Consider the following 20,653-nt stretch of genomic DNA (forward strand, 5'->3'; position numbering starts at 1 on the left):
TTTCAGTCAGTTTTTCAATGTTTCATCACGTCCTAACCTCGCCCTGAAAAACTGTCTTGCATCTCACTTTTGTCTCCTTGACAAATCAGGAAGAAGACAGAGGAAGAAAAGGCAGGTATGCTGAAGCTTTACAGTAGGTTTTGATCACTGGTGATACATATGTCTGCATTGAAATAATCTTTCTGAAATGTTATCAATAATCATCATCAATCCTATTTGCCCACTTGATGTATATGATGTATATGAGTCAATATAAGGGCCTATCTGTCCAACAAGCTGACCTTTTTTTCCACACTAAAACAAGTCTAGGCAGACACATGCTGTTGCTTTGTCATATAGCACAAAGCTGAGATTATTTGTCCGTCAGAGAAAACAATAAACAGTCAGAAGACAGATGGGATTCTCGTCTGGGCCGAACACATTTTTCAGGTTTGAGTCGTTCAGGAGGACAGCCACATTGATCCTTCTGGACTTATTGCAACTATTATTTTGTTAGACACGAGTGACATGAATAACAGACCTATTCACACACACATAATTCATCTTTAGGCGAACCTACTAACCTGGTGGACTTTGTGACAACGCCCATTGATCAGATGGTTTGCTGACAGAAAGAAAAAAACCTTTTCTAGGTGTAGTCCTGTCCCTGAGCTCATTTTTTGGTAGTGTAAAATCAAGTTATTTACACAAATTACAAACAGTTAGTGAAATATTTTTGTTGACAGCCACACAGATTCTCTTCAAGCTTTGTTAAATTTTTTGCTGTTGATTGATTTTAAGGCTGTAATTCAGTTCAGTTTTCATTCTGTTTGCCATTTCTAACATTATGGTTCAGTCAGTATGTTTTAGGACACTCCCGGGCAACAGCTACCTATTATGTTTCAGATTACTTTTGGTTTTGTTTTCAATCAAACTGTTACAGGCAACCGTGTTTACTGACCCCCACAATGTCACTGGCCAATAGAATTTTATGAAATGGAAGAATATGCAGGCATGCATAAAAACACACAGAAGAACAGCTAGAAAAACACTAGTCAATACTTGATGCTGTGTGTGATTGAATGACAGGATTAATCTAATATGGCAAAACACACTGAGAGCCATGACAATTCTAAACCTCTGCCTGCCAAATCCCTGGCAACCAAAGCAATCACAAAAAACACAATTCCATAATAACACCATGGAACCAGTGTATGATACACTTGTCAACAAACGCAGTGTACTATAAACAACAAAAACGTTGTCATTCAGTTTGCTACCAGATGGTCAGCAAAATCCACAAAGATATGAGATTATTAAGCCATCCATCTCTTTTAGCACATTGCGTGCGTCCATCATGGCACAATTAAAAGGACATTCTGAGAGTTATTTCATCTGTACTCAGTTAACAAAAGCTTTGACATTTACTCTTCCAAACAGCTGGTGTTGGGTAGATCTTTCCTGGGATAAATCCTCACAGGAAGTCATGCATTTTATATTTCTAACATTGGTGTGTTTGGAATAAACACAAAAAGTGGTTAAGTGTAGCATTAGCAGACACAGCCACCACGGCTCAAATTAATTAGCAGAAAAAAAATCTGTGCACCCATCATATGGGCACAGTGATTGACTGTGAAGTCATCTCTGAAAAGTGCGTTGCAGTGCAAAAAAAATATATCACAGCGACGATGATTTATCAGCAAAGCTGTTGACAAATATTACGGTTCAGTGTCGACTTTAGATGCTGCCATGCCTCCTGAAGGCCACTAGGGGGAAGAAAGGTAAACTAGGAATGAATGACTGAATGAATAGTCTGAAAGAGTGAGTTACTTTATGAGACGATACCATCTACATACGAGGACGTTGTGGGTTATCACTTAAAAATGTTGTGATGCTATTGTGGCAGCATCTGTCCTGGTGAAAATAAGCCCACAGTTTCCTGAGACAGATTAGATAAAACACAATTACCACAAAAAGTCTCTCTGAAAACATGGTTCTTACTTTATAAAGTCGCTGTACTCCATCCAGAAGACACCCTCACTGCTGCCATGCGCCATCAGCTCGTGACGCAGGTGCTGTGGCCAGTCTGTCCACTCGTCTGACCAGCTGCCGTTCCACGAGAAACGACCCCACGGGTTACGCAGCCGCAACAACCTGAAGCATGGACAAAGAGTGACATGTAGGGAGGAAGATGATTAACAGAAAGGGAGAGCCAAATACAGGATCCAGTTAAAGTGACAACAGCTTTCAGTCAACGCAGTATCCCCATCTCTGCAGACTCATATTGCTCCTCTTATGGATGATTGCCTACTTTTTAACAACCCATTTCATTTTACTGCCTCCTCCCTACAGTGAAAAACTTAGGAGGTATAATTGAAAACCATATTGGAGAGCCCCCACTTTCCAAAAAAAAAAAAAAAAGGGGCAGGTGAATCACTGTTTCCAAGCTGCTTTTCATCTCCTCCGGCTCCTAGCAGAAGGACTCCAACTCATTTTAGATCAAGCACTGTGGCCCAATCTTCCACTCCGATTGCTTTATGGCAGTAAATTAAAGTGGCTGTGTGGGGCTCTTGAGCAAATTACATCTGGGATTTACGGCTACTCTCAACTTCCTCTCACAGGTAGGACAGAAGAGGCCTCCATTGTGTTGACAAACAATGCTATCATGATCAAACTGATCAAACTGAACTGATGTGCACCTGTTCTCTATTGGCATCAAGCCTCTACCCCATTTACCTATGAATCATTCAAGAAATACCTCCACAAAGTATGCATCTGTTCAATCAATTCTAAACTTAGGATATATTTCCATCAATATCTATGATATATAACACGTAGATTTAAATCTGAGGCAAGACTTTTTGAATATGCTTTTTTAATGAGTAAACAAAATGTTGAAAACATGGTTTCTTTCCAAGCACACGCCAGTGAAACCTACTGTATGACTCATTGGTTTCGACTACGAAATCGTCAAGTCATGAATGAGAGGTGTAGCTGAAAAAAAGGAGGAGTTAAAGGAAGAGTTTCAGCCCTGTGACGACTTAGATATGGAATGGCGCTTATCGAGTTGCAAAGCAGGAGGAGCAGCTGGTTCCCCATTCTGTATTCCCATTTCAAACTTTTCTTTTAATGATATCCTCAATGTTACTTAACATAGAAACATAGGACTCTTCCAGATAATGTTACATTCCTATCGGTTTATGTTATGGCCACTGGTTTAAATTATTTAAAAGTTGTTTCTGAGAATCCCCACCCCCCATTATTTCGGCATGGCAAGCCTCTAAGTACTACAATACCCATAGAGAAGAAGCCTGTCAGAGGCACGAATCAGAGTTAGAGCGAATTCAAAATCCTTCGTCGATGCAGTTGTGAACAAAACACGATCCTGTACATGCTGAATTCATTCAAAATCGTCCCAGAATTAAAAGGCTAATTGGTATAAGCTGCAGATTGTATTATCAGTTTTCTCAACAGCATCAATTTAAGTTTCCAACCACAGTTAGTGGCGCATCTAACATTTGTAACAATTTTTAGCTATGTGATTCGATGTTTCCTGACAAAATGCACTGTTGGAGTCGTAGTTAACTTCTCAACTTATGGTGTTATGTACACAGCCTTCATTTAATTTTATGTTTCCCTTAAAAGTCTACTATACTTTCTGTTACAAAGGGAGATAGAGCAGACAGAAAGACGTACAAAGAGAAACATCAAATGATGTGATGGGAAGAAACAAAGAGCAAAGAAATTAAAAGAATTCATAGAAAGATGAAAAGACGGGCAGGTAATCACTCTAGTTTCGGCATGGCACATTCCTTCTTCTCTCTATTCATACCTGTAGCCCTGGACATCTCGTACGTCCAGGACGGAATAGGCATGTCGAGGCCGCAGACCCAGAGACTCATAGACAACGTCGTCTACCTTCATGTTGCCTCCTCCACAAGATGCACCCATCAGAAACCTAACAGACAAGTACACCACACAGTGTACATAGACATAGGATTCACTAAAATATCATTAGGAAATATAATGCTGCCAATCACAAATGATGCCCATATTCAATTTTTCTAACTAAAAAGGTCAGTAAAAACTATTTTCAACTTTTGAGATTATTTTCTGCTTTGCATAGCTAATCATGTTCATTATTTCTTTACTTATTAAATCTTTATTTAACCAGGAGAGCCTTAAAATTAAAATCTCCCTTTTCTCCAAGTTTGGCAGTAATATACAGAGTTACAGACAAAAAACAAATAACACATATTTGTGTATATGTCTGATATGTCCTTTGTTTTCAATCTGTGATTGCTATTCCTTCTTGGTTGATGCAGCTTGACTCTGTTTAGTACAGAATTTGAATGTTGTTATGCTTTTACAGACTATTCCCCTTTGATATATTGAATAATACTACAGGTTTTCTGACAGATGGACCTGCAGTTTGGCCACAGATGATTTGGTCCCTTTGGAGTTCAGCTAGTTGTCTCATGTTGCTTTGAAAGCTTGCATATCAAAGTCCTGATTAGCAGACCTCTATTATAACTGACATATGCTACAAATTGGCATTCAGCACCTTTACAGCTTTGTAACACCTTAGTGTTAGTAATTCAGTGTACACTGAGATGTTTACTATTTATTATTACTATCTTTTTCCTGTACTGTAAAAGAATATATACCAGTCTATTGTATATGTACTGTATATATTCTGTTATTTAACTGAACACAGTGGAGAAATATAGTATAAGAGGGTGAATAAGTGAAAAGCAAAGCCAGCAAAGACAATGTTCCTTACACGCTAATTCCACCAAAATTCCCTTCCAATCCTCTTACCCCGCCTCCTTGGAGCTGAGCATCTTGGCCCAGATGAGGTCTGTATCGATGGGTTCCTCCCGAGGGTTGGTGGAGCTGACCTGGAGCATCAGGGAGTCACAGGGAGCCCCTGTCAGCGTGGCCAGGCCCTCAATGGCGCGCCCTGCCTGCAGGGCAAAGTAGGAGCCATGGAGTTTAGCCAGGGCTTTCTCAATCAGCGCCACCCATAGCTGCTTCCTCTGGGCCTGGAATGATAGGAAAGAAAAGGGGGAAAATATTTAGTCAAGTCATGAGTATGGCTCACTGACAGAGGTACATTTGTAAGAGGATGTTGTGTTTGCTGTAGGGCTCGTTTTAAGGTGTTGGCTCTGAACTTGTTGGCTGTGACTCAGATGTTTAAAGGTTTCTGAACACGATAACCTGACACATTACTGTTCTCTTACCATTTAGTTTCCTTCACGATTAGTCATCATGGTGAAGGAATTCACTTTGAACTGGCCTACCCAGCGTCTCTTCTATTTCCTTTTTTTCCTTCCTTGTCGTCTTTGAGAATCTAAGGTTGGCGGTACCAAGTAGTCTCAACAACATTATGTAGATAAGGTATGATGTGTGTGCCTGGATTTGTTTCCCTGTGCTTTATGTGTTGCATAATGCAATACTTAATTTGTCCTGTAATTGACTGTTGATTAATTAGACCTCCAGGTACAATCCTCCTCTTTGGGGTCCTTTGAGACATGCTTGTGATAAAAAGCTAGATAATGAATTAACTTGAACTTAATATTACATTGATGTTAGGCTGCAATTCCATCAACGAGGCTAATATGACTATTCTGAACAAGCACAAAGCAACTTACGGATGCCCTGCTTACTGATAAATGAGAGTATATAGGTCCAACATACTGTATGTCAAACATCCTTGCTGCTCCTTCCCGCTGCCTTTAAAAGACTACTCCACCAATTTAGCGCTGCACCTCTTTAAAATTGTCGGACTCACGATGGACAGTTAAAAAAAAAGGATCAAAATAGATGCAGCAGAACCAGAGATACTGCCTTTTTTATTCCACGCATTCTTCTTGTCAAAACCATTACCCACAGTAACTCTACCGCTGACAGTACGGTCGCAGATTCGGGTGGGCTATGCTAGTGGCAGCTAATGTAGCTTGAGCTGCTAGCCTCAAACAGATATGAGGACCAGTTACAGAGGTCTACACTGCCACATTTTTTTCATTTTCAGACTTGTAGTCTTCAGTCCCAGCTGACACTGACTCAAGTGACATCACTTGAGGCAATTTATCTTGTCTTCGCGTAACTCCCTCTGGAGCCACTAAAGCTTTATACTTTTTAATCACATATGCAGAAGTACTCCCCAACACCTGTAAACACACTTTAATTTGGAAAATTAGTGGAGTTCCCCTTTAAGGGTCACAATATGGTGTGAGTGAATATAAACAGTATGTCAGAGGGTGAATACTCTGCATGGTCTACACATGTTGCTTTGGTCCTATGTATGTATTTGCTATCTATCTTCTCTAACCTCTCTGACCTGGAAGATGACAAACATTATATGAAAAGAATACAGTATATTTCCATCTTAATTCCCTCCCCCATTTTGCAGTGTCCATGCAACCTTTTTGACATTAATAGAGCATCTTGTTCACTCTCTGTTCAGCTTTCCGTTTCCTTGCTTTCACCAATTTTCTCATCCATTACTTCTTCCCCTAGACCCCTCCTTCCAGGGCTTCCCACATCCCTCCCTCCTTTCCTGACCTGGGAGAAGAGGAGGTAGCCATAGTCGTCACAGGGCAGCATGTCGTCCACCAATACAGTCGTCCACGTCCCGTCTTTACATAGCCGAACCTGGTAGGCCCCCTCTGGGCAGATGGTCCTGGTTATCATCACCCTCTCCACCAGCTCCGGACGCTCCGCCAGCACTGCCAGCGCACTTAGGAACCTGGGGAGGGATAAAACTCAATGAATCGGAAAATGAAATGTCAGATCAGGATGGACAGATGGGTGAATGAGAGGATGTGACTGAAACAAAGCACAAAGACAATCTGAATAAAGCAGTGAAACAAATGGAGATGAAAATACATAAATGATCAGCTGATTGTGACAGAAGGGTGGATGGCTGAATGGATACCCACTTAACTCAAAATGACAGGCAGGGATAAGGAATGTTGATTGACAGACGCATTCAGAGAAAAGAACAAAAAGAAACAGGCTGACCAGCAGCGATTAGACTCTAAATGTGGAATTAAAATATCCTTTTCCACATGGTACTTAAGCAGTTAGGAAAGATTTTATTTTTTATTTTTTTACATAATATGCCTTCATTAAAAATCAGTCGCATTTGATGTCAAGCATCTATGCCTTCTGGTTACCTCCCCATTATTGTTAATTCACCCTGCAGCAAAGACAAACTGGATAGCCTCCCCTAATTAGTTTGCAAGAGAAATTAGCTCATCAAAAATCTGGATACATCAGAAAATGCTAATTTCTCACACAAGAGAAATGTGGCTGGGGACATTAGGATCCAACTTAAAAGGAATATATTTTAAAGTGAACATTAGTTCATCTGAAAATGCAGAAAGAAACCCTACAATCCTGATGAAACAGCTACAAACAGTTGAGATTTTGGGACGAGATAAAGATATTTGTTTTTGTATGCTGCTGACTCACTGCTGATTTTACAGTATACTGACCCCCTTATTAATGACATAACTAAAATTTACCAAACTGACTGGCTACAGTACTTTGCCACTGGTAGCACTGTCACTATATCTACAGACGAAAGTACTATCCCTTTCAGTCCACCCATCAATGTGTGTTATTGCAGCAGCCGTTTAAAGACTGAAATTCTTTATGGGGATGGAAATGTGTATTATTAAAGCTATATTCCATCTGTTCAAGTGGCAGCTTAGCGAGGCCGATCAGCCCATTCAGCCACTGATGAAAAACCAATTGGCTACAAAAAAATCTAATGAAATTCCAATTAGTCATGTCATAATGTGACTCTAATGTCAGCTTGTATTGCAGCCGTACTCAAGGACAAGGGTGACTGGCACTACTTTCTTCTGCTGTCATTGGCTGGCTGAACAGCGCTGGGTTGTTTGCTGGTTTATTAGGACAAGTGTGTGTGTGTGTGTGTGCATGTATGAGAGAAAGTGAGAATGAGAGAGATGAATTACGGTCACATCCTGTCGCGAGTGAGAAGATTCGGCTCTAGGGAGGGTTATTTTTGATAAGCTATGTGTGCTGGTGATGAAGTGAAAAGTTGTATTGTGTGAACTTTGTGAGTGACTGTTCTTTGTTGTGCCTGTGTGTGGACGAAGATGGTGCCCCCCCCCCAAAAGGACACACAGAACAAGGGCAGAGAGATAAAGCATGTATCTCCCTGCCAGGTGTATCTGTGCATCTGTCCAATACACCCTGCTCCCTCTTCCATTTAATGCTTACATTCTTTCTTTTTTTCTGGCTCCGAATTTTTTTGTTTCTCGCTCTTTACTTACTGTTTCACTGCCTCTCTGTCACTGTCTCCGCCTCTCTCTCTGCTAGATTCAGGCTGCAGTGTTCATCTAAAGAAGACTCCACACAGACATGAAATGTTATCTGTTGTCTGTTTTATATTACTCTGGCCTTTCACAGAGACCGAATGGAATGAAAAAAATCCTTTTACTCTGGGGATCTTTGGCTATTCTTGTTTGTCCTGGGTCAAAGCATTAATCAGGGCAATCTCTTTCTTGTTTTTCCTGTCTTTTTCAAAGTTTCCTGTCTTTTTGTAAATGAACGGTCTGTCTCTCTAGATTGTTCGAAGTTATCTAGACTGATGAGTGTCCTATGTGTCCTTGTGTTCGGTTCTGACAGCTCACCAGCAGTTTCCGAGCAGGCCTTGCAGGATGTCAGACGGCCGTGGTGTGCGGAAGACGGACCACTTGACTCCTCGGTCTTTGAAGTTGCTGCAGTTGATCTCGTGGGGACGGAGCCATTTTTTAATTCGCTGCTGGACGCTGTCGCCCTCGGGGAAGCCCACTGAGCGAGGTCCCGGGGGGAAACTGTCATCCACAAAGTTCACAGCGTTCTGAACAGGGTGGAGAGGAAAAGTGATAGGGAGACAAAGAGGTGAGACTTCTGAACCTGTTCAAATATTGTTACCATGACTTCCATTTAAAATAGATTCAAAAACAGTGAGACACGGATGATTGAGGAAAAAACATTTTGTCTAAAAAATACCTGATAATGCAAGCCTGAAGGGCACTTGGAGCTTTGAGGACTAACTGTTAATCTCTACCCTGCATTTCTGATATGACTGATATTTTGCAGGTGGATGATAATTAATACAGGACACTACAGGCCATTACATGAGCCATGGATTCTGGGAGGAACAAGGACAAACTGTTGCCTTCTACATTTAGTCATGTGGCAGGAGGAATTGCTTCCACGGTTAGTGTGGCATCACACATGTGCACAGCAGGAGATCAAATGTGGCGCCATGTACCTGCCAGGATACAGGACACATATGCAAATAACTTTCAAACATTTCAAATGCTTCACTTTCTGACATATTCCCTGCAGAGCACCAAGCATTTAAAATGACACACTGGATTCAACCACTCTAAAATGTAGCTGCCTGTCTACTGTACACAAGACCTGGACTACATGGATACATTAACAGATCAAGACACCCAATCCGTCACACTATCTGCCCATCTAAAACTCTCCTATACAAACTTGAGAGGGCCTACAGCCACACACACAACCCTATCCGGTTTCCTATTTGTGGTGTCAGAAGTGGGCTCCGCCAGTCGTGTTGCAAGGCAGGGGATGTAATATGGGCACCCTACTGGTGGCTCACAGTGAAGCAAATTGATTAGCCGCCATCCCCCACAATCCAATTCTGTAGCCTTGATGCAATATTAGCTACCAGACAGAATCACTTCAATGCTACCTCGCCACCCGACGTCTCCATGTAGCTTACCGATTCTGTAAGGTAGTTACTATTGTGTCTAAAAAAGCACAGAAATACTTATCCTGGATTCTAACACAAACATCATCATTTGGGAAGCTAAGAAGATAAATTGAAAGCCTGTTAATTCTAATGGATATATACATACAGTGGTGTGCAAAAGTGTTTGCCCCCTTCCTGATTTCTTATTTTTTTAATCTTTGTCACACTTAAATGTTTCAGATGATCAAACCAATTTAAATATTAGTCAAAGATAACACAAGTAAACACAAAATGCTTTTGTGTGTTTTTAAATGAAGGTTGTTATTATTAAAGGAAAACAAAATCCAAACCTACATGGCCCTGTGTGAAAAAGTGATTGCCCCACCTGTTAAAACATAACTGTGGTTTTTCACACCTGAGTTAAATTTCTCTAGCCACACCCAGGCCTGATTACGGCCACATCTGTTCTCAATCAAGAAATCACTTAAATAGGACCTGCCTGACAAAGTGAAGTAGACCAAAAGATCTTCAAAAGCTAGACATCATGCCGAGATCCAAAGAAATTCAGGAACAAATGAGAAAGAAAGTAATTGAGATCTATCAGTCTGGAAAAGGTTATAAAGCCATTTCTAAAGCTTTGGGACTCCAGCGAACCACAGTGAGAGCAATTATCCACAAATGGCGAAAACATGGAACAGTGGTGAACCATCCCAGGAGTGGCCGGCCGACCAAAATTACCCCAAGAGCGCAGCAACAACTCATCCAAGAGGTCACAAAAGAGCCCACAATAACATCCAAAGAACTGCAGGCCTCACTTGCCTCAGTTAAGGTCAGTGTTCATGACTCCACCATAAGAAAGAGACTGCCCTAGAACCTAGAAAATGGCCTGCATGGCAGAGTTCCAAGACGAAAACCACTGCTGAGCAAAAGGAACATTAAGGCTCGTCTCATTTTTGCCAGAAAACATCTTGATGATCCCCAAGACATTTGGGAAAATAATCTGTGGACTGACGAGACAAAACTTGAACTTTTTGGAAGGTGTGTGTCCCATTACATCTGGTGTAAAAGTAACACCGCATTTCAGAAAAAGAACATCATACCAACAGGAAAATATGGTGGTGGTAGTGTGATGGTCTGGGGCTGTTTTGCTGCTTCAGGACCTGGAAGACTTGCTGTGATAAATGGAACCATGAATTCTGCTGTCTACCAGAAACTCCTGAAGGAAAATGTCCGGCCATCTGTTCGTGACCTCAAGCTGAAGCGAACTTGGGTTCTGCAGCAGGACAATGATCTAAAACACACCAGCAAGTCCACCTCTGAATGGCTGAAGAATAACAAAATGAAGACTTTGGAGTAGCCTAGTCAAAGTCCTGACCTAAATCCTATTGAGATGCTGTGGCATGACCTTAAAAAGGCAGTTCATGTTCAGAAACCCTCCAATGTGGCTGAATTACAACAATTCTGCAAAGATGAGTGGGCCAAAAAGTCCTCCACAGCGCTGTAAAAGACTCATTGCAAGTCATCGCAAACGCTTGATTGCTGTTGTTGCTGCTAAGGGTGGCCCAACCAGTTATTAGGTTTTTCACACAGGGCCATGTAGGTTTGGATTTTGTTTTCCCTTAATAATAACAACCTTCATTTAAAAACTGCATTTTGTGTTTACTTATGCACTTTTGTGTTATCTTTGACTAATATTTAAATTTGTTTGATGATCTGAAACATTTAAGTGTGACAAAGATGCAAAAAAATAAGAAATCAGGAAGGGGGCAAACACTTTTTTTACACCACTGTATTAGCTACCATAACAAGTTAGAATGCAAAGATGCTTGCCACCAAGACTCTGACATCCAAGGACATTATTTTATTGGCTTAATGTGGTCCGTCAACTGTGGCAATGATTTAAACCAGTTATGAATTTGACTGTTTATTCCATGTATTTATACACATCATTTGGAGCAATGCACATCAGTTCACATATACAGTACTATTAATGTAACACTGTGTGCATTTGCAGACTTGTACATTCTGTGTTTTAAGAATTAATTATCTTGAGAATTACTTTACTGTTTGGCAGGCAGAAGCTTATTTTCACACTCTCTCATCTGCAGGTTAAAGGGAACTTCAGTTGATGAATAAACCAAGAGGGCCTGATGATGTTAGTATATGGTACATCCCACTATGTGCTAGGAAATTCTGCCATGTGCTTCAACATATTTTAATCCATCCTTTCGCTTCCAGAAGGTACTGCTGTTAAGAGTGTCTTGTTGCACTCACCTCTCATATCATCAACATATTTTAGCCAATTGTTCTGAGTCTTCTGATAATGAGCAGAGTGGTCTGCTGCAGTCTGCCCATAAGGAAGTACTGCTGCAATTAGCCTATTCACATCTGGAGCGCACAGAGTGTTCTATCAGCATAATGGTCTTTTTGTTTGTTTGTTTGTTTTTTCCCTGAGTTTTCATGTCATATGAAACTCAGGGGCATGCAACTCCATTCTGGTCTTATGATACGTGATTCATTGTCTAAGCAGTCCCTCACAAACAAGCAGATCCCTCCATAGACAAATATATTAACAACAATGTGTTAAAAAATATAAAGCAGAGTATGTAAAATGGAATAAGCCTTGAAGTAACATAAATTGCCTGTATGAAATAAGATAACATTAGTATCAAAGTGGAAACTATCTACATTTAACTAACTACATTTTTGGATTCTGTAAGGAGTATGAATAACAAACACATACACAAAAACATTTCCCTGTTGTTCCGTTTGCAGTGTTGTGATGTCTGCCAGCGTAAGTCTAGCTGACTCTCCTCATTGAGTGAACTTGGTGCTGCTGTCTCTGATTCTATCACTGGGCAAGTGCCAGCAAGCAAACTGGACTGCAATCAGCCAATTCAGTGCTGAGCTAAGAAAACCTGCTGCCTTCCCGCCATCTCCCAGACTACACAGAACTGGCAGGCATACAAGGACTTTATTGAGAATAGTAAGCTTGTAGCTAGATATCTACATGTTACAGACAACCTATTGATCTCCGAAAATGTGGTGAAAAGGAACTATAGAGCTAGATTTCATAGCGCCACACTTATTAAACCCAAAACAAAAGTGTCCCAGAACAGCCTGGTATGTACAATACTGTCACAGGCATTGAAAACCTGTCACTGCAGGCAGTCAGAACTTACAATTCAATATGGAAACCAAAACCCTAGATAAAAAGTGTGGCAAAAACTCAAGCAACAAGCAGAATAAAGAGTGGTGTAAAGAACGAAAATAAAACAAATCAAAGTCAATCCGTTGCCATGTAGCATCTTTTTGTTGCTCCCCCTGAGGGTGATGTGGAGAGGGAACAGAGGAACCAGTTCCAGCCATGCTGGGTTTTACAGTTCACAAGCGGCGCTGATGGCTGTTAGTAGCATTTACTCGTTTGGCACAGTGAGTAAGCGGACACGCTCTTGGGCACTGGCATCAAGCACACACACACCTCTCGCTCTCTAAACCAATCAAGGAGAGTAGAAAAGCAAGGAGGCAAGAGAAACAAACTCCAGTCAGGTGAGGAGAGAATAATATTTCTCACACTATGGTTTTGGTCTTTATTGATTGCTAGAATCTGGACAAACTCTCCAGTAATTTATACAGTGTATTCCATCAGCAGCACCATCTGCTATAATTCAGCAAGTCTAGAAACAAATAAAAACATGGAGTCTGAATCTTTCACTGTATTTGTGTGGTCAGACTGCACACACGACTTGTAACAGGGTAAACCAAAAACTTTTATCATCATTAAATTTTCACCACTGGTGTTTTGGTGCTTGCCAAGTGTTAATGCCTTGACAGAGATGGATTAGAAAGACTAGCACCTCTTGATTACCAATTCCACCCCTCCATCTCTCGGACCCCTAAAACCGAGCAGCAGCAGTTGATGCTGTTAGTGATTACATTCACTATAGGGAAGCGGATAATTTCTGCTCCTCTTCTTTCTAGCTCTGCTACTAAAAATAGGCCAGCCCTGTGTTCACCTTAGCACATACACACACACACAGCCAGCCACACATTGACTGCTACACTGGAGAATTGAGTGCAGTCGTGTGGAGAGGGTGAGATGGGGGTGGAGGGGGTGCGGTGGGTGGCAAGGGGAAAGCATATCTTGAGATATTAGCAGAGATGAGGGAAAAAAAACAGGATGAGCATGTGGGGATAGATGTGATAGAGGGAGACAGGATAAAAAGGAGATGAAGAGGGGAAAGTACTTTGAAGAGCGCAGAGGGGCAGAGCTAGAGAGAGGGAGGCCTAAAATATTTGTAGGAGAAAAGGAAAGATCATAAAGGAAAGACTAGCTTAAATGTTGATCTTAAATTGGGAAAAGAGGATGGGAAGGTAGGGAAGAGGGCTCTCCGATATCCTTCCTCCCTACTGAGCCAACTTCCCTCTCACGCTCGTAGCAGTGAGCCCTGTGACTTTCAAAGAAGTCATTAATTATGCATTCAAAAGCTCACTTCATGCTATTGTAAACATGGCATGATAGGTGCCATGCCGGTGTAGTAGTGGGCACACAACAGACACCCCAAAAAAATTCAAAGAATATAAGCCTACCCAAGAAATTACCTGAATCTGATCAGTTCTGGATTCTGCATTGTCCACAATAATCTAATTAGTCCAGTCAGGTTTGTCTCATTAGCATAGGCGTTAGCAGTCTTAAATGGTCTCAAATGAACCCTTCTGACTGCCCTGAGTAGCATATCCATGACAATGTAATACAGGCTTATTAAAAGTTTAGCATTGCAGAGAAAGTGAACATGAAGTGGTGTGATAGAAAGGAGCAACATAAAGGTCGTCACATCTTAACTATAGTTGCTAGGGAAGACATCTCTGTGTCTCCAAACAGCTGTGACACTGTGAATCAGACCAATCTGGGGTCATGAATGACACAATTGACTTCAAAGTCTTCTTTGAACGTTAAATGCAGTGGAGCTGGAGTAGGTAAAATGCATCATTATTTTAGGTTGTTATGACAACAGACAAGCCCATAATTACAAAAGCATAATTAGGTTTTTATCCCTGAAGAAAAAAACACTTAATTAACATTTATGCAGCTTAATGAAAATGTTCTGTTTCACTGTGATACAAAAAGAAGTGTTTGCTGTCTGTTTAACAAGAACCACAGTTCTGATCCTTTAATAACTTGGCAGAATTCATGCAGTGAAGTTCACTTTGATGGGAAATTACATTCAGAATGATAAAAAATTGTTTTATCTCTCACAGACAGGTCTGCTATTATACAGTAATATGTATTTCATTAAGTAGACTAATGTGTTCCTAAATAAGAACTCTTAAGTTGTGGTTGGTGTAAGTTGAGGACAGGAAATAGAATCTGACTCAAACTAGGCTGTCAGCATAAAAGAACAACATCCCAGCAGAGTCTGATCATAACAAACAATACAACTGGACTCATTAGAGCTTACCAATATAAGTGTTACAGTCCTGAAACTGATTTTTGTGACTTCTCTGTGACTTAGGGCAAGGTTTAGTCTGGATATAAAAATGAGACACTGTATCTGCAGCTCATTTAGGTGGCCAACGTTCACACGCTGGTTGTTTAAAACTCTGCTAACGAAGCAAGTGCAAATAGAGGCAATGACAAAGCCTATTAGCATTTCTCTGAAATTAGATAGATTGAGGGAGTGGGAACAATGCCAGAACCATAACAAAAAAAAGGAATTACAATGAGGGAACTGTGCTCTGAAAGGCAATGTGCCCTGTGTGAAAACTCAACAAAATGTAAAAGGTAAAAAGAAAAAAATGGCCACACATGATGAACTTATTGCTGCTGGACAACAAATGTCAGTTGCCTGTAGATGAAAATGTGCTACTTGGACAAGGCTTTGCTTGTTCACCCTTTAAAGATGATGCAAATTCAATACAATAGAAAAATCCCTTATGAAATGATAAAAATCAAAGTAGCATTAAAGACCTCACCAATGACAGCCCCAAGCCATTATAATTTACTAATGACACACAAAGTGACTGTGCCTCTAACATTTGAACCATGTGTCATGAAAGTGTTTGTTTTCTTGTGTTTCCCAGCTACAACTAATCTTCCCTTACCTCTCTGCAGAAGCTGACAATGTTCTCCAAAAGCTCTTTGGCCTCGCCCTCATCATTTCGTCGACGGGCCTCTACATGCATGCTCTCCCTCCTCTTCAAAGGCTTAACCACCTTGCGAAGGGTGAGGTACTGCTGGGGTGTGTGGCATGCTGCACAGTTCTTGGCCTTGATATCATTAAGCAGCGTACATGCTGGGCAGCTCCAGTGTCCTACCTTCTCCTGAAGGCTAGATGAGGTGGAGGAGGAAGAGGAACTAGAAGCAATAGCAGAAGAGGAGGAAGGGAAGCCCCGAGCCTGCTTCCGTGTTTTATGACCCGAGGAGGATGAAGAAGAGGAAGGTGTACAGGAGCATGATGTAGTGCCAGGCCCCGGCGGGAGGCCACAGTGTGTACAGCAGCGGGGCAGGGGCGCTTGCTGCTCCTGAAAGCCATGCAGCTTGGAAGAACCACAGGCCGAGCACTTGGGTGCACCTGTAGGGTTGCGCAGCGTGCACTTGGAACAGGCCCAGGTGCTAAAGTCCGGGCTGGAGGGACTGGCCGGGGTAAATCGTACCGTCTCACAGCCTACCAGGTCAATGAGGTCAGCACCAGCCCGTGTTGATCGGCAGGCCTCACACTTAGACAAGCTACATGGGTTGGGCAACGAGCAGCTAGGGCACTTCCAGGTGAGGGCGGCTGAGGAAGCAACAGGGAGTTGGGGGGTCAGTGGATGGTGCTGAGGGTCTTCTTCCTCCAAGATACTGAGGCGCTTGCTGGGGTATGAAGGTTCCTGGGGTTGGGCATGTTTGGGCTTGGCTGGCCGCTGTGGGCCTGGTTGGGGTGGCACACTGGCCGCTGAAGGGGAAGTGGGGCTGGGAGTATTGGTGCCTGGGTTTGGTGGGCGCCCAGTAGGGGGCACCTCTCTCCTGCTGCGGGGCACAGGGTTGTTTTGGAGGGAGGAGGAGAAAGCAGTAAAAGGGGACGAAAGGGACTGTGAGGAGACATGGGGAGGTTCTTGAGGATCACAGGGAGGGGGTGGGGGAGAGTCATCCGTTAGGTCTATGAGTAGCGGGGCAGCCCCTGCTGTGTGAACAGGAAACCCCAGCACAGGTGTGCGCACCTCAGGCACCACCAATGCTTCAGGGGGGATTTTAGGCAAAGACAATTTCCTGGGCCCACCACAGGCTGAGCATGACAGTGCCACGGGTGTGTTGTGAAGTGTACAGCGAGGGCAAGCCCAGCCTGACTGCTGTCCCTCCAGGATGCACGCTTCTCCGTTGCTCTCAGACCGTCGTAGCACTTCCTCCTTAGCTGGATGCTGTCCATGGGGCTCAAGCAGAACTGTGGGGGTGACGGTAGGTGTTGGGAGTTCGGTCGGAGCGGGCGGGAGGCCGTTGGCAGTGGCGGCTATGGTGGTTGTAGGGGGTGTGTGAGTAGAAGGAGACGGTCCAAAGCCGCAGACGGAGCAGGCTCCAGATCCCTGGGGGTTGTTGAGTGTACAGCGTGGACAGGCCCAGCGATGCTCCTCAGTGCTGCTCAGCCGCAGGATCTGGTTAAGGTCGGGTTTCTGGCGTGGTGCCTCACAGATGGAACAGCGAGGTGCTGCGCCGGCATTTAAGAAGGTGCAGCGTCCACATGACCACTCACTGCCTCGCACTGCTGCTGCCATGGAGCCAGGAGAGTGAGAGTGGCTGGAAAACAGTAAACAATGAGTCAAAACAAATTCAACAACCAAATTAGTCAGTAATACATTCTGTCATATAACTGTAATTGTTTAGCAGTAATACATGTATATTAAGTGTGCCACTGTTTAATCATTTGAGCTACTTCATTCACTAATATTCTGAGCAATGAGGAAAGTGTCAGTGGAGCAAAGTATGAGGAAAGGAAAAGACAGAAGCAAGACAGGATCAGAAAAAGTGAGAAATAAGAAATTATGAAAAAGCCAGAGAATTAATACATGCTTCCAGTCAACTAAGGGTGATTATCTAAAAAGGAAGCGAGGACAGTGAAAACATCTGAGACTGCAAGAGGAGGAGAGACAGACAGAATTAGAAAATAAAAATGGAGAGTGAGAGGGAAAGATTAGCCAGTGCAGGGGGAAAAAAATCAAATCTCCCTCCTGGGGGCTCTGAGGGCAGTAAATCCATACACAATGGCCACATGATTAGAGCCAGGAAGATAGCACATAGCCTAAGGAGAGGAGAGGAGAGGAAGCTGCTATTGCCTAAGAATACTAAGGAAAGCATTCCTTGAGTTCTCCTGACTGACTTATTTGAATGGAAAAAACACATGGGATCTCTTCCACTTCATATTAGCACTTCTCTCCCCTTTTACTCTGTGAATGCTAATGCAGGGCAGCCAGTGGCAACTTCAGGTCACATCAATCCCATGCCCAAATTAATTTTGAATGCATGAATATATTAATTCTGGCAGCGCCTATTTTAGTGACAAATCATTCATACTCCTGGATTTAAAGCAATTTACTTTAAACATCACCACTACTATCAACATCTTTCACAGGACTTCAATGGTTTAAACAGTGCAGATGGAAATCAGTTTTAGAGAGTTTTGATTCAGAAGCATAGCGAGCAATTGATCTATCTTGTCAGGCTACTCAGTTGATTTCCACCTCCTACACATAATAACCTAAAGCAGTCTGTTGTTGTGGATTGACTCGTATGTACAATTCATTCTGTTTGCCTGCAGTTCAGTCAATCTGACTTATTGATAGTGGGTCTATTAGGGTCTTTGCAGCACAGTTGGATACCTCCAGAGAGCAAGGGGGGTTTGGAGAGGGACGGCCCCAAGGGACGGACGTGGTTGCTGTCTGCACAAGCCCATAAATGTCACTGTCACTCAAGCAGCTCATGTGTGAACACCAACACAGAGAAGGGAATGTGTGAACTGTATGATAGTGAAGGGTAAGGTGCTAAGAGCTAGAATACTGCGATGCTCTTCACATTGATCCCAGTGGCAAAGATGTTGCCCACAAAATGACCGCGGAGCTTGTGGATCTGGTCACATTTATCCCTCTTTATTATATTTTGGTTAGAGAACTATTCCCAAATCTAAGGCTGCTTTGACAAAGGCTTTTATAGGGAAGCAGTGGTTTGTGGATATTTGTAAAATCTATAGGCTACTGCCTGTGGAAAAAGCCTATTATTCTTTAAAAAACATATTCAGTTAATCCTTTGTTGTTTTCACATTAGGGCATGGAAAAAACAACCTCACAGTCCATGGGACATTATTTATGCCGCTGATGAAGTACAGCAGAATCTTGTAAGGGTGACTGCTCGTTGGCCGGCCTAGGTCCTGCTCTTCTCCACTGTAGCACCATGTGTCCTGGCCGACTAATTGCCCTTAGTTCAACTCCATTAAACCCTTTCAAACCAGGCGAATCCTCAGAACCCAGGGGCACCTCTTACAGACTACTTCTCGCTCCCAGCACACTGTCCTCTCCTCTCGTCAACTCTCCTCCCTAAGGTATAGAGGAGAATGACAGCATGGAGGGATACTAATGTGTCTCTTTGGGTGTCTTTGTGTGTTTGGGTCCTTGCCGCTGGGTGTGTGTGCTTGTGTGTATGCAGGCATGTAGCTCTATTTATTTGTAGATATAGCATAGTTGCTTGTTTTATTGTCTAACTACATTTCTGCCTTAGTTTGTGTGTGTCCTCAGCCCCAGGGCAGCAAAAGTATGGAAGCAGAAGTCCCACTGCTTTATGTCAGGAGCCATTAGCACTACATTCATTCTCCTGGGCTGAAGCCAGCAGTCCAAGATAAACCAGGGCCCGTTGAGTGAGGAGGAAACTCAGCCTTCCAATGATAACAATAGGCAAAAATAGGAAAACACATTTTTTGTGAAGACACACAAACACTGAGAAATCAGTACTTGGCTCTTTGTTTCGCTTAGTCTTTCATCCCACTGTACTATCTGCCATTGCCTCCTTGTAGCTATGCAATATTCATTGTTCCTGACCTTAAACATTAACATAGAAGGAGTGTCAATGCCGCATCAGTCAAGGAGTAAGAATTTAAAAAAGCATCAAAATCGTTTGCCTAAAATGACTCTTTTGTATGCTCTGAAATATCTCATCTATCTCCAGATAACCTGTGCTGTGTCCTCAGACTACAGCACATCCCCCACCCCCAGTTTAGTTAAATGTGGTTGAATTAAGTGGCAGCCCCATGCTACCATTGATGGCACATGTTAACACTGTGGTTAGCTCTCCAAAGTCCTGCCTATGTGAGGGCCGCAAATGGCAATGACGACAACAACAAAAACAAGTGTCAACACCTCATGTTTGATGACAGGTTCTTCCCTGTGGCCATTTTCATAACTGTCAGGCCTCTTTCATCTCCAGCAAGAGAGCAAAGTCATGATGTCAGCCACACGGAGACTTTGTCAAAGCAATTGATTTGGTTCTCGACGGAGCACAGGGATTGCAAATTCATTATGTTTCTGTCTGCAGCAGCTGGCGTAGGAGCCTCGTAGTGATCAGCCTCTTAAGGAATTTTTAATATTTAGCTTAATTATATTATTATGTCTTTTGTTACCTATCAAATGTAAGTAACACATCATGAACTACAACCACAATTCTGGCCTTCATTTAAAAGGATGCATTGTGAATGCATGTGAGTGCACACATGCACATGCCTTTGTATGTACACTACATGCCTGCAGTAGACAATGAACCACTATAGCCTGTGATCCTTGGACCTTACTTAAAAGGATGCCTTCCGCGCACATGCTTGACTCTCTCACAGGAGTGTGTACAAACACACACATACACACGCACACATTTTTTGTCCTTGGCCCTGTGTTCAGTGGAGCTGCTCTAAAAGTGCC

The 20,653-nt window shown here is 42.5% G+C and overlaps 1 protein-coding gene across 6 annotated transcripts in view; it reads right to left on the reverse strand.

Annotated features, from left to right (window-relative positions):
- The window catches only part of capn15 (calpain 15), a 40,663-nt gene that overhangs the window by 7,531 nt on the left and 12,479 nt on the right, over positions 1 to 20,653 (reverse strand). For all 6 annotated transcript variants that reach the window (XM_044178432.1, XM_044178431.1, XM_044178433.1 and 3 more), the window contains 6 exons: positions 15,827 to 17,495; positions 8,649 to 8,857; positions 6,547 to 6,730; positions 4,801 to 5,024; positions 3,812 to 3,937; positions 1,981 to 2,133 (listed from right to left, as the gene is read on the reverse strand). In XM_044178432.1, coding sequence (XP_044034367.1) covers positions 1,981 to 2,133; positions 3,812 to 3,937; positions 4,801 to 5,024; positions 6,547 to 6,730; positions 8,649 to 8,857; positions 15,827 to 17,495 — 2,565 coding nt within the window. The remainder of the gene's footprint in view (positions 1 to 1,980; positions 2,134 to 3,811; positions 3,938 to 4,800; positions 5,025 to 6,546; positions 6,731 to 8,648; positions 8,858 to 15,826; positions 17,496 to 20,653) is intronic.

Source organism: Siniperca chuatsi, linkage group LG20 (assembly GCF_020085105.1).
Source record: "Siniperca chuatsi isolate FFG_IHB_CAS linkage group LG20, ASM2008510v1, whole genome shotgun sequence".
NCBI lineage: Eukaryota > Metazoa > Chordata > Actinopteri > Centrarchiformes > Sinipercidae > Siniperca > Siniperca chuatsi.